General features: G+C 36.2%; 1 protein-coding gene across 2 annotated transcripts; it reads right to left on the reverse strand.

Annotated features, from left to right (window-relative positions):
• Positions 1-6,077: 6,077 nt before the first annotated feature.
• On the reverse strand, positions 6,078-13,185 carry LOC107790382 (protein BTR1). 2 transcript variants are annotated; one of them, XM_016612302.2, is made up of 9 exons: positions 12,955-13,185; positions 9,202-9,440; positions 9,017-9,123; positions 7,508-7,701; positions 7,069-7,160; positions 6,756-6,851; positions 6,627-6,688; positions 6,447-6,530; positions 6,078-6,342 (listed from the first exon to the last, which is right to left on the reverse strand). In XM_016612302.2, the coding sequence occupies exons 1-9, from the start codon at positions 13,058-13,060 to the stop codon at positions 6,321-6,323; spliced, it is 1,002 nt and encodes a 333-aa protein (XP_016467788.1). In that variant the 5' UTR covers positions 13,061-13,185; the 3' UTR covers positions 6,078-6,320. The 2 variants fall into 2 exon arrangements, with proteins under 2 accessions (XP_016467788.1, XP_016467789.1); XM_016612303.2 differs by having other exon boundaries at positions 7,069-7,157; positions 12,955-13,184.
• Positions 13,186-13,861: the final 676 nt, after the last annotated feature.

Consider the following 13,861-nt stretch of genomic DNA (forward strand, 5'->3'; position numbering starts at 1 on the left):
GTTGAAGTAAATTGACTTGCTTTACCTATAGTGTCCATTTCCTAGTGCAAAGAATTTTAGACACGATTCACATTCCAAAGTGAGCACTAAGAAAGTGGACTAAGAGTTCCTAATTTGACCAACGAATTCACCTCCTTAATTAGCACTTATAACATCACCTATTCGTTGGACGTTAATTATAAGATGCAGAATCGTGATGGACTTTGTAATATTGCTAATGACTTACAACGATATATGATTAAGAAGTCTATAGCACAAAGAGAGAAAGAAGAAAAAAACTGTAAGAATAAGATAGAGCATTGCTCGAACTCTTCAAAGATGTTGTCGGGTGTATGTTAGGTTCTTCAAAAATACATAATTTTTGAAGGATACAATACAATTACGACAATATTTTTGGAGAGTCCAAGCAACATAGACTATAGACCTACCGAACTTAACCTTCCTAGAAGGGTGGGAGCTTAGTTTTCCTTTGTAATGCTCAATCCTTCCAAATATAAATGACATTATTTTTATTTGAGATATCTCGAGAAGTTTGACCATTTGACAATAATATTATCCTAAACTACTGACGTGAAATGAAAATTTTGGAATTTCCTATTTCAGGCAAACTATATATGAAGGAGTTAATACAGTGGTAGGTGAGGCATTTGCTTTGGCTTGTGTTTTATGCCTTGGATTGTATTACTATAACACTTGTCTTGTGCGACTAATATACTACGTAAGTTAAAATAAACTTTTAAAGTTTGTATTTAAACAAACATTGTCATATAAAATAAGATAGAAAAGTAAGAAATAAGTAAGCAAATAGTACGTCTGAAATGTCAGAGGACGATTTTTAAAGAGCATTGCAAGATTGGACCCTTGGTGAGAAAATTAAAATTGCCTAATATCAGTATTGACGGGAGGCAGCAAGTATCAATCAAAACAATTAAGATACGTACACAACGGTTGGGACTCAGGGACATCATGTACCTTACTTTAGAACGGGGAAAGAGGCATAAAACTATTAATTTCAAGGGCGGAGCTAGGGTATTAGGTATTATACCTAATGGCCATATTGATCAATAGCTTTTGCTTACAAGTTAATTCACTACTAGAAACTCGGTAAATAACGACCAAAAAAACCGACCAACTTTGATCGGTTATGGCCAATTACCAACCAAAACGCAGCCAAATACGCTTGGACGGTATTTTAATGATCGTTTTAATATATCGATCAAAGTTGGTCGGAAATTACCGACCAACAATTAAATTCAAAAAAAATATTGCAAAAAAAAATCGACCAAAGTTGGTCGGTATTTTAATCATGTAATCAAAAGATTCACCATCTAGGAATCGAACCGGGATGTGTACTGTAGCAGGATACTATTCTATCACTAGACCATTGGTGCATTTTGTTTTAAGATTGTCTTTTTATTTATTTATACTCTTTAATTGTATTTTCGCATGAAAATAACCAACCAAAGTTGGTCGGTTTTTTAAAATGACCGGCCGAAGTTACTGACCAAAGTTGGTCGGTTTTTTTAATATTAATTTTTATTTATTTTAATTGCAAAAACCGACCAAAATTGGTCGGTTTCTTGAAAAATAAATTTTGCGGGACTCAAAAATAGTTTCTCGCATTTTTGCGCCAAAGAAAACTGAGCAAAGTTGGTCGGTTCCATAAAAAAAATTAAAAAATAAAATATTTTAAAAAAACGATCAATTTTGGTCGGTTTTTGGCCGGTTCTTGATCGGTTTTTGTCGAATTTTTAGTAGTGATTACGAGTTCAGTAACTAAGATGGTCTATAATAACTTGTGGACTCATAAGCTTCAAGTGGGTGCTAAGGTGCTATGATTGAGTTTCAAAGAGAAAGCAAAGCGTGCTGTGGCATATGGCCACCACAAAGCAAAGAAAGAAAAGCAGACATTTGTCCAAGAAAGAGGCAGAAACCTCCATTTCTCCACTCCCACTAAATGGTTTGAAAAGGAAGTTAGGGTAGGTGAGTTAGTGGCTATTTGTGGTCTTCATTAGTTCTTAGGGCTTCCCAAAATTCCATGTCCAAACCTATCCAATCAAAAGTCAGCATATGTGAACAACTTCTAGTAACCCTTTCTTGTTATTCAATCAACTTTAGAAGAATCTTTCCCTTTTCATATTGGACCATGGACGCACCTTTGGCAAGGCTACTTTTAGTCTATCATACTACCGAAGCTACACTTTGGTTAATTAGGGTGCTCAATTCACCACTCTTTATCGAAAAATTACATTGCGTATATAGATAAAATATCAGATTTTAGAGGTTCATAACATATATTAAATACTCTTTGTCGGGAATTTATGAACATCCTTGAGGAAACTCTTGTCTTCGCCACTGCTATCATAATTGAAGAGATATTTTTACACTTAAAAGAGCCGAATGTATATAGAGAATAAATTCATATAGTCAAAGACATCATTGATTGGTTGTTGCAAACAAAGTAGGAGCACTATTAACAAAACTTCATCTTATTTCCATTTTTCTAGTTGCTTTTTTAAATTGACCTCATAACATAATAGTAATGGAAGTGAGTTGAATCAAGAACGGACCTTAAACGCCTTTTATTATGGATATTTTATTTTGTCTCCATTTTGAAAAGCCAACACAATAGGCATTGCGATGAAGAGCTCTACTGGAGAAATAGAAGGAACATGTATAAGATTTGTAAAATCTGAGAAAATCCCATATGAATATATCCTACCTTAGCTTGACAGGAGTTCAAGAATCGATACATAAAATTTTAGTGAATTAGACAGGAATTGCACTGAGAAGTGCAACTTATATGGAACTTCTGATGTGTCTATTTTTGTCAAGGTTCTAAATATTTCCCCCAATTGCAAACAAATGAAAATCTTCAGGTAAACTATGAAGAAAGATATTAGCTGTAAAATTGCACAGGACGCCCTATTTGGTCGCCCTCATTTAACCTATACCTATATTTTTAAAATTATTTAATCTATACCCTAATTTTTACAACTTCAGGCGCCTTCTTCTTCCTGCTACTTGTGCGCTCCTTTCTTCCTCCTTTCTTTTCCTCTTCTTCTTCTTCTTTTCTCTCTCAAATACATGAGACTCTACGTAAGTATTATTGATTTAAGATTTATTGCTTCAGCACACGCCATTAATGTGTGCACAAGGCGAACACCAGTTTCTTATGAATCTACAAGTACAACTGGCCTTGTTGTTGCATCTCAAATCGTCATCGGAAATAATTTTGTTTTGCTCATTGATAGCAATATATACTACTGGAAGATGCACCACCATATGGCGATACACATAAATCTTTTTCTCCAATACTACTAATCATGTCGAAATTAGAGGGAACTGAAGTGTTGTTGAGCTTAAATAACATGCTTTGTATCCAACCAGAAAGATCACAAGGATTTTTATAAACTGTATCAGTAGAAAGATGAGAAATTCAATCTTCAATGCAAAATAAATTTCAGCCCTTAAGTTCATCACAAACATAACAAAGCTTCAGCTAAAACATGCTGAAGTTCAGCAAATATAGAACAAAACTTCAGCTAAAACATGCTGAAGTTCAGCAAATAGAGAACAAAATTTCAGCTAGTAGGATGCTTAAGTTCAGCAATTACAAACATAAACTTCAGCCAACACTTGGTTCAGCAATTTTTGCTACTTCAGGCCCGTCTACTAGAATGCTGAAGTTTGCGTGATTGTCTTTGTTACTTCAGGCAAAAACTTCAGCTAAAACATGCTGATGTTCAGCAAATAGAGAACAAAATTTCAGCTAGTAGAATGCTCAAGTTCAGCAATTACAAACAACTTCAGGCACGTCTACTAGAATGCTGAAATTTGCGTGATTGTCTTTGCTACTTTAGGCCCATATGTCTGAAGTTTATGCGAAAAGTAGGACCCTTTGTAAAAAAAAATTGCAAAGCGGGTATAAGTTCAAATGTGACCTAAAAACGGGTATAGATGCAAATTCCCGACATTAGCAAGTTACATTCCAAAATATTTTTAAAGCCCATTTACAATTAAGAGAAACATTTCAATATTAATATGATCTCGTATAACATGTACCTAACACAATAATATTAATCCCTGCGTATTGAAGTCACTAAAATTTGTAGTCAAGTGAGGACAGAATGACAGAGTGGGAATGTATCTGAATCTCCTTGGCCCCATTATCCTAAGTAGAAAGTGGGAGCAAACTGTACTTATCTCTAATATTATAATTTTGCATGAAGTAAGATGAAGGCCACCACTATAATAAGGTTATATTTATAATAAGTAATACAAGCCACCAACCCTACTAACACCCGAGCGGACCCAGGATTTGAGCGCGACGGGTACTAATATTTTCACATATATCAATTAATAGCGACAAAGTTCGGCACGCAACTCTTTAAAAACTTAGCAATTATGATAGTTTATCATCAAAGTACAAACTCTCAGTTGTTGTCAAAGTCGACATATATTGTTGCTTCGTCAAAAGTGATTGTTGAAGGGAGAATGAAGAGTTTGTATTCTTTTAATTGTTGAGAGAGGAGCTACACCACCCCTCCACCCCACCCTGTCTAACACCACTATCTCAAATAAACACGTTTATATTTTCCTCTTCCAATAAAATATTTAAGAAGCTACTAGAAAAACCATGCAACTGAAAAAAGTTAGATTTCAGAGTGCCTATAAATAGGAAGACTACCTTAAACTTGTCATTCACGATCATAAGTATTTCCTCTCTTGTCAAGTGACACTTTCCTTAGCTTAGAAATATTGCATTAACACAAGTACTTATTATTGTACTTGATAATATAGACTGCATTTGGAAGTTTAGAATGGGGTATTCCAAAATTATAGGAGCAGCATTATTGATATTGCTCTTTGTTGATCTTGCTTTTGCTGCAAGATTTTATGGCGCAAGAGGAGGCGGTGGAGGTGGCGGAGGTGGAGGAGGAGGTGGTGGTGGTGGAGGGTCAGCCTTGGGTGCAGGTTCAGGTTATGGTTCAGGGTATGGCTCTGGGGAAGGCTCTGGATATGGTGAGGCTGATGGAGTGTTTGGAAGTGGCGGAGGTGGTGGAGGTGGCGGAGGAGGCGGTGGTGGTGGTGGCGGTGGAGCAAACTCGGGAAGGGGTAGTGGCTCTGGATATGGCTCAGGGTATGGATCGGGTGGAGGAATAGGAAGGGGTGGTGGAGGCGGAGGCGGAGGTGGCCAAGGCGGTGGCGGTGGTGGTGGCAGTAGCTCAGGAAATGGTTCAGGATATGGTTCAGGTAGTGGTAGTGGTTCCGGTTATGGAAGCGGTGGTGGAAGAGGAGGAGGAGGTGGTGGCGGCGGCGGCGGCGGTGGAGGAGGAGGTGGTGGCAGCAGTGGCAATGGTTCAGGCTATGGTAGTGGCTCTGGCTATGGATCAGGATCTGGAGGCGATGAACCTTGAAGTATATAAGATGAAGTTCATTAATTTAAACATAATTCTATCTTTGCATATGGTTTTAGAAGTTGGTGAAATAAAATGCATGGTTTCACTTACCTTATTTATGTGGTTGGTGAACTTTGCATGCGTGCGTCTAATGAGTTTTTCAGTGTACGTGTTATATTTGCATGTTCAATACCATAATTTTCTGGCTTTGGGTAATAATATAGTATATTTTTCCTTTAGATATGTTTGGTATAACACGAGTCATTTTTCAAGAAAATTCACTTGCGAGCGGAATGTTATTTTCCTTGCAACTCTCTTAACTATAATTTTTATTGTTGGCTCCGAAACAGGTGAAGTCTGCGTACACATTACCCTCCCCAAACTCCACTCGTGGGATTATACTAGGTTTGTTGTTGTTGTTGTTTTAGTACTAAATGATATTTTTCAAAAAAAATCCAATTTACTAATATGAATGCAGTAACTAGTCATGGCATGGAAGTGTAATTCTGGAGCTTAGATTACTTGAGCTGAAGACAGCATGTTATGATGTTCCCAATTTATTAGCCCAAAAAAAAAGATTTTCCTACTCAATTGATTCTCAGGCTAATTATAACTGCAGACTGTAGCCTGAGAAAGTATATATAATTGTTACATATGTTGTTGCTAATTGGCATAAGCTGAAATAGATGTTTGATATTGATGAATATGACCATTTCTACAAGACATGATAAAGGAATAAAAAGAATGTATCGAACCGACCCAAGAAGCCTCACCTCACCTCACCTCAATGTTACCTACTGAAAAATTACAAACAGTATAGAATGGTCATATATTCAGTCAATTGAATCAATTGCAATAGTTTTATTGCCGTAAGCTTTTGTTTCAAGGCTCTCAGTGAAACTTCTCTTCTGCCATGGATCAGCCTTTCACAAACTCATCACTGTATAATTGTCAGCATAGTTCCAAAATCACCACATGAAATTCCAGTTATCCATTAAGAAAATAATAAACAAAATATCTAGAAATAGAAATCCATCATGTTACCTCTCAGAAACTCTAGCTACTTTCTGAGATATCATGGACTCGGCCATACTGATCGCTCTTTGAGATCCTGTAATAGTTACCTTCCTGCAAAAGTCCGGAAGTTTTTTAAAACATTTGTGTGCTATCTATATACGCCATATATCAACATGCAAACACACAAACAAATCGAGGAAATCTTACCTGTCTGAAGTACCTGAAATGAAATCACCCCTATCTGATATCTTTATTCTAGCTCCACTTTGCTGCAAAGACACCAGATACTTAATTAGAACATGTAGGACAGGAAAAGATTGCAACTTCTTTATGCACCTGACTGATCTCCATTATACTCCTTCCGTTCCGGCCAAGAACTAAACCAATATGCTCATCAGCAACACCAATAGTGACAGAATTGTTCCTATCTTCCTGCAAAACCACCATAGTGCAGGTCAAAACTGATATCAAATCTGACAGATTTAAAAATTTTAAAAATAAAAAGTAGAATCTTATCCAGAAACATGATAAGAACATTTCCATTATCAGCTTCAAAGCCAATACAAAGAAAAAGAATAAGTTGACTTCACGCAAAAACGGGTTGCAAATCCAGTCAAAAGCATTAGGGCCAAAATAATTGTGTCCTCACAGAATTAGACTGGACGTTGTTCTGATATCTGTTATTTGGAAATCTCCCTCCAACTCCATTTCGTGGTCCATAGTTCATTCCAACATAAACTGCTAAGAAAATAGGCGGAAGTAAAAGTAGAATTCGTAATCAGAATATGACATTAAAAACAACTTTTAGATGCTGCATCAGCTACTACAATGATGTCCTAAATAAAACACCTAATAGTTTGGAAAACATTATAAAAGAGATGGCCATTACTGTAGTAGAAAAGTACACAAACAAGAAACTAGTACGGTCTTCCCTCCAATATTCATTTTCATGCCCTATGTACTGTAGAAAGCGCTACCAAAAGAATTGCACAAGCACAGATAATGATTAACACAGGGGAGCAGATCCTATTCCTCCTGAGCTATCACTTAAATGGAAGTATTACAATTTAACTAAATTTGAACAATACCTGCATAAGGAAACGGAGCATTCATGTTCTGTATATAATGAGAGTCTTCCGCCAACTTATGTAGAATCAATTCAATAGCCCGCATCTGCTCCCCAAGAGTTCCAGACACTATTACTAACCTATCATGCAGTCCTGGAAAATTGTCATCCTGAGAAGATATTTTTATGCCAGCATGAGAGTCTTCAATAAATGCCCTGGAAAAGAAAACCATCTATGTTAACACTAATTTGATGATTGCGTCGGCCATCTTTATTCTGCATCTCAAAGTTGTACTTAGAAAATAGTAAAACCTGTTCTGCTACCTTTCTCCAAAAAAAAAAAAAAGGAAAACATGTTTCCTTTATATAGTTTTGGTCGCAGATGAAGTTCATGCTCTTTCACACTATGGTTACAACTTCATTAACTAAAATAGCCAGTGCTGTCTAAGGCACGCTTCAGAAGCCCTAAAGCTAATGCAAAATAGGATATGCATTTCGCGTCGCTTACATATCACTTCAGTGCAGGATCAAAACGCTAAGGCACGAACCTCATTACTTGGTTTTGTCTTGAATAGAACGACACTAAACAATATATATTTCACCTTTTCTTCACCAAATTCTAACTTTTTTCCAATTCATCTGCCCATATACTGTTGTTTCACTTTATAGCTATCATTCTTGAACTATATATATATATTTTTATCTTTCCCTTAAATTTCTTCTGTTCATATAACTCACCCTGTGTTTACGTTTTTCGCTTAAAGCTCCAAATAACTTCAGCACTTCTTTTTGCTTTTCGCCTTTGATAACACTATATAATATTCCCTCAATTTGCAGATGAACTGTATGGTTATTATCCTAACTTTTCTTGTAGGCCCTCGATGTCCTAGGTCTTTGAAAATCAGTGGTAAATAGGAACCTTCCCATACTTTACACAAGAGAAAGTCGTAAGCATAACATAAAATAACGGACAACTTCAAGCATTTATTCAAAACACACTCCCATGTTACACATTAAAGACATCTGGTCTGGAATGGGATAGCAACACATTATCCCAGAGATTTCAGCCATGCAGACTAAGTTTAAAAGTGACTAAGTTCAAATATTCACATGGGACAAGGAACCCAGCCAAATCAACAAGAAGAATTGAACCACAGCTTCTAATGGAACAGACAATTTGTTTTAAAGGGGTGATAAACTAGGATGGCTTGCATGGCCCACGCAGTTGATCAAACTTTACTTAAAGTGAAAATGGGAATATCTTTCTTGTCAAGGTAAAGTCAGCTAATTCATTCCAGCGCAACGCTATGCCACGGCATACTTTATAAAACTGCAAATGCAGATTGATTATTATCATTATCAAAAGCAAATCAAGCATCTCCAGATCAGTAAATCTTTGCTCGGTGGAAGAGCTAGTTATGTTAAATGAATTATAAGACTATGAAACCTGCATGCATTTTCAGGAGCAACGTATTTTGGGGGAGGGGGCAAGAAAAATGCTTATAGGACAAAAAATGAGGAAAATTCATACTTTATCATAGCTCCTCCCTTCCCAATAATTCCACCACAAGAGCTGTTGGGCACAACTAGTCTAACTTTTGATCGCGGGTCAACATTACCACCATCTTCAACATGAGACTGAATTGGAAGAAGATAGTTGTTTCAATCAATCTGTCAATAACAGTACAGCGAATGGGATTTAAAACATGATATTACCTCACATAGCAGTTTATTAAGAATAAAATCAACTGCCTTGAGTACATCTTCAACAGGCCCAGATACCATTACAATTCTATCTGTGGTACCAGGGAAAAATTCATTGTTGCGTGACAACTGAATTCTTGCCCCAGAACGAGATTGAAAGTCACTGATTGTTGAGCCACCCTTTCCAATAACTGAACCAGCCTCAGCATTTGATAGAAGGAACTTGACAGATATTGTATTCTCCTCATGGTCTGGAAATAACACAAACACAAGGGAGAAACATCAGCATTAAGTAAGAAGGGAACGAGAATCTGTGGCATAATCAATTAAATAGTTTGAGCAAATTACTGTAAACATGAAAAGAACTTGATGCTCAAAATAATAAAATGTAAAATGAAATTGTATACACATTACTAGTGTAATGATACCAAGCATCTTTACAGGCATAACTCCTAGTAACTGAAAGAGAGTTAGAACGTATTCTTACCTCTCAAAAGCAGCAAAAAAGACACATTCTCGTTTTAGGTACAAAACAGATAAGATACATGATCTCTCACTACAGCCCATTAAGCACATACTATCATCACAATGCAGGAAATCAAGTCAATCAGAAAATAATCAGACAGCATTTGACAAATAGTTAAGAGTGTATGCAAAATATAATTCTGTAACGACCGAATCTGAATATGAGGAAAAACAATGTAGCGGAAAGATAATTCTTTTAATGGGTAAATCTCAGCCTGTTAAACACATTTCTTCTCGCCACAAAATGGATGTAATATTGGAATTGCCTACAAAAAATTACGCCCATTCACTGTCTGACATGGTTCCTTTGATCTTAATGAAATTGCTGCTATTAAGGTAAAACACTTGGCATAAAAGAGAATGACTAGGAGGACTAGAAAATTATTATTAGCAATGATGTTACTGAACCTACTAGGCTGCTTAACTTGTAGCTTTTGTATATACTTGAACCTCCTTGTCGCCTCCTTTTGCCACACAACACTAGTCTGACTTATCAAGAGAGGGGAGGAATAGTAAGAGAAGCATCACCAAGGTGCATTGCCGCATCAAAAGATAGTTCTATTCCCATGGGTATATAGTTGATAATGGTAACAATGCAGCTCTGCTAAACAACTAGATGCGACACAGGCTTTCGAGATCAAGCAACTTTTTTGTTTAGTATTTCCGCAAGCAAAAACTTCTCCTCCAATCCGTAATGTAATGTGTTTGAAAGATAATATTACTCTTCGGAAATTAATAACGACAGCATTAATAGCGGCACATATGTAGAATGTCAAGGCTCCATGTAAAATATCAAAATGCAATGAAGCTCAATGAGATACACTGTGTGACAAGGATCAAATCTTTGTCACATAGTGTGCCTTTTTTAATCAGAAACACCATGTAACCAGGATTGCAGCTCTCAGCTAAATCTGCAGATGAAAAATGGAAAATGAGCCTTTATCTCAAGAAATAGGAGAGGTCATGCCCTTCCAAAAAGTTATCATAATATCTTTTATAGAAGTTAAGGCTTCCTTCCAACAGAAACTAAAAAACAAAAATCAAATCTACCAAGAAATGCTTCTCAAGTTAATTAATGTAACTAAGTAGCCAAAACTGTTTTCGTCTCAAGACAACAAACAGGCACACTGCACAGAAATGAAAGAAGCACCAAGACATCTGGTTGAAAGCTCAGACTTCAGTCCAGTAAATACCAAGGTTACTAGTCTCATTCTAAAGGGTCCACCTCACGAACAGAATATTGAGAATGTAACAAAACTATGCAGATATGTACTGTATGCAGGGAAGTACTTATCATGGTTGAACCAAACATCCCATCATTAAACTCATAAACTGTCCACAAACTTGCAAGCTTCAATTATCCTTATGGGGTGTTTGGCTTGAAGCCCAAAACACTCATTTTGAATTTACTTTATCGAAATTGAAGGCAAAAAAATCTGTTTTTTGCATCATCTTTTGTAATTCTAAAATTGAAAGACTGACATCTTTTCTTATTTAACTCCCTAAATTTCTAAATGATCCTTTTTTTTTTGGGTTACATTGGTACAAGCTAAATATTGATGGAGCCTTCAATAGGAATAATGCAACTTGTGGCTTAGGAGGTATTTTTAGAAATCGAGGTGGAGATTGGACCTTAGGGTTCACTTCAAAAATAAAAGGGATACTCAACACCTTCAGAATAGATACAGGACAACACCAATGTGTCCTATGTCAAGCATGCTCAACATCAAATTATCCCAAAATATATTGTACAAGCTATTGCAAAATAGCAACCTCTGGAAATTGAAGAGAAGAACATTAGCCCTCCTATAAAGCATATTGTCCAGCAATGAATGTATGCACAAACGTCGAGCAGGCACTTCTGCCTATTCAGTCAACTTTGGCAGCAATACTGCGTGAAAGAATTTGATTACCTAGTCCATTTGTATCTGATCAGGTTCTACTTACTCAAGATACTTTGCATGACCATGTTACCTTTGGTCCTAACTGCTACACATAATATTTTTTTATGATACTGAAGTGCAAACTGAGGATATGGATGTTCAAGACAAATGTATCATATCCCCGCATCCGTGTTATTCCATCTATGTTCCAAAGTGAAGATCTTTCTCCTAACACTTACGCAGCAATTGGACGGTATGCACACCTTTAGGAAGAATTGTTTTGCTTAGAATCCAATAGAACATTGATACAACTTTTCAACAATGTCTTGAGGCAGCCAACTTCTATTGGATTGTTCTCTGAATGTTCCTATATTTTTTTTAAAACGTGGCTTAGGAGAAAGAAGAAACTCATCCTGATATGACTCATTCAATCTTTTATATTTATTTTGGAACTCTTTTGTATCACTATGGGTAGTCGGATAATATTTTTTTATGACAGTGATATCTTGACCAGCTTGCACACACCACCGGACTTGCGCGCACCTCGACTATTCCACCGGGTAGCTACTACCTCCCACCAGCACAGGTACCGGGTAACTCTAACCACTAAGCTTAGGCAAATGAGAAGAAATTCCTTATTCCAAAGCTTGCACCCACTTCAATGTACACAATGCCACACCCTTGAGTGCACTATGGTTAGTCTATAATCTAAATGTCAATCCCAAAATATTTCTACCTTATACATTTTATGTTTCCTCTATCTTAACTTAGTTAGGTTAAATCGAATGTGCTAACTACCTCACGCATTGCTTCTAATTTCTTTCTCATTTAACATAAAGCAGCCACCTTTGTTTTTTAAAAAAGGAGGGATCATTGCGCTTTTGATCCCTCAGTTATTGGAAAATTCTCATTTTGGTCCTTGTGATATTTCACTGTGCATATATTACCTTGAATTTGTTAAAATGTGGTTTTGGTCCCTTTACAAAGAAATTCGTTAAATTCATTTCATTGTGCATATATTAGCTTGAATTTATTAAAATGTACGTTTTTAATTAATTTAACAGTTACTAATTGTTAAATTTGTGAAGATCCATTATCAGAAGAATAAAAAATGCACATTTCAATTGATTGAAGGTCAAATGTGCTTAACCAGATATCACAAGCATCAGAATCAAAACTTGTCCATATTTAAGGGACTAAAAGCGCAAATTCTCCATAAAAATCTAAAGGAACTTGCTCATGTTGCAAGTTCACACAGTTTCAGTCGAAAATAGTCAACAATGTGCAAAATCAGAATCTAATCAGCATTATTAATAAAATTTGACAGCAAATAAACAGCATAGAGCAGATCCGAAACCTGAAGAAGGAGGAGGAGAAAGAGATTTGCGAGGCGACGAAGAGTGCTCCTGCAGACCTTCAGTAGACGAATTGTAGTCAGATTGTGCTCCTCCTTCCATTGCCATTATTATCAGTATAAATTATGTGTGTAAAAATACAGAATTTATAGAGAATATATGGAGAAGCAGAAGCTGAAGATGTGATTATGTAAATATCTCTCACATGAAATGGAGAGAGAGTGGAAGCATATGCTAAGGAAGTGCTAATAATTAATATACGGAATTGAAGTTTTTTTTTTTTTTTTTTTCTTAATGCCGTGAAAGCCGCCTATTTTGGACTAAAAAACTAATTTGGCTTTTTTATTCTTTTGCAACTTGTTTTCCCTTTTGTTTTTGCCAATAAAACCCAATGTACAGTTATTTACTCTATCTGATTCTTACACAAGTTTATCAAGTGGATTTGTAGGCTTCTGTAGTCAAGTTGGATTTTTCATTCCTACCCGATATACATAAATGGTCTGTATTAGGCTTATATCCAAATTCCTTGTGAGCATAGCTAATATTAGCACGAGTAAACATCACATCCCCATTTCTTGGAGCCTTTAGTTTAAGCAACTTCTCCAATATACTAACCAGCTTAGTAACTGGAACACTCTCAATTGTGCATTCCCCTTCTTCTTCCCACCACTTCCCGTACTCTTCTAAGTGGAGAAGAACTAAAACCATTAGAACCAATGGAGTATGCAGAATTTTGCATAAGCGGTGTCACCATTTAAACAAATAAAAAATTGTTGTAACATATAAAAATATAACTTAAAAACACAACAGGAAGCAGTAACATCCTTTCACGTTTAAAATAATTTACTATTGCTAGCTTCTGTAATTGTGACCTATGATCCATTGGTTTAGTGTTTTCGTAATGCCAAA

Source organism: Nicotiana tabacum, chromosome 11 (genome assembly GCF_000715075.1).
Source record: "Nicotiana tabacum cultivar K326 chromosome 11, ASM71507v2, whole genome shotgun sequence".
NCBI lineage: Eukaryota > Viridiplantae > Streptophyta > Magnoliopsida > Solanales > Solanaceae > Nicotiana > Nicotiana tabacum.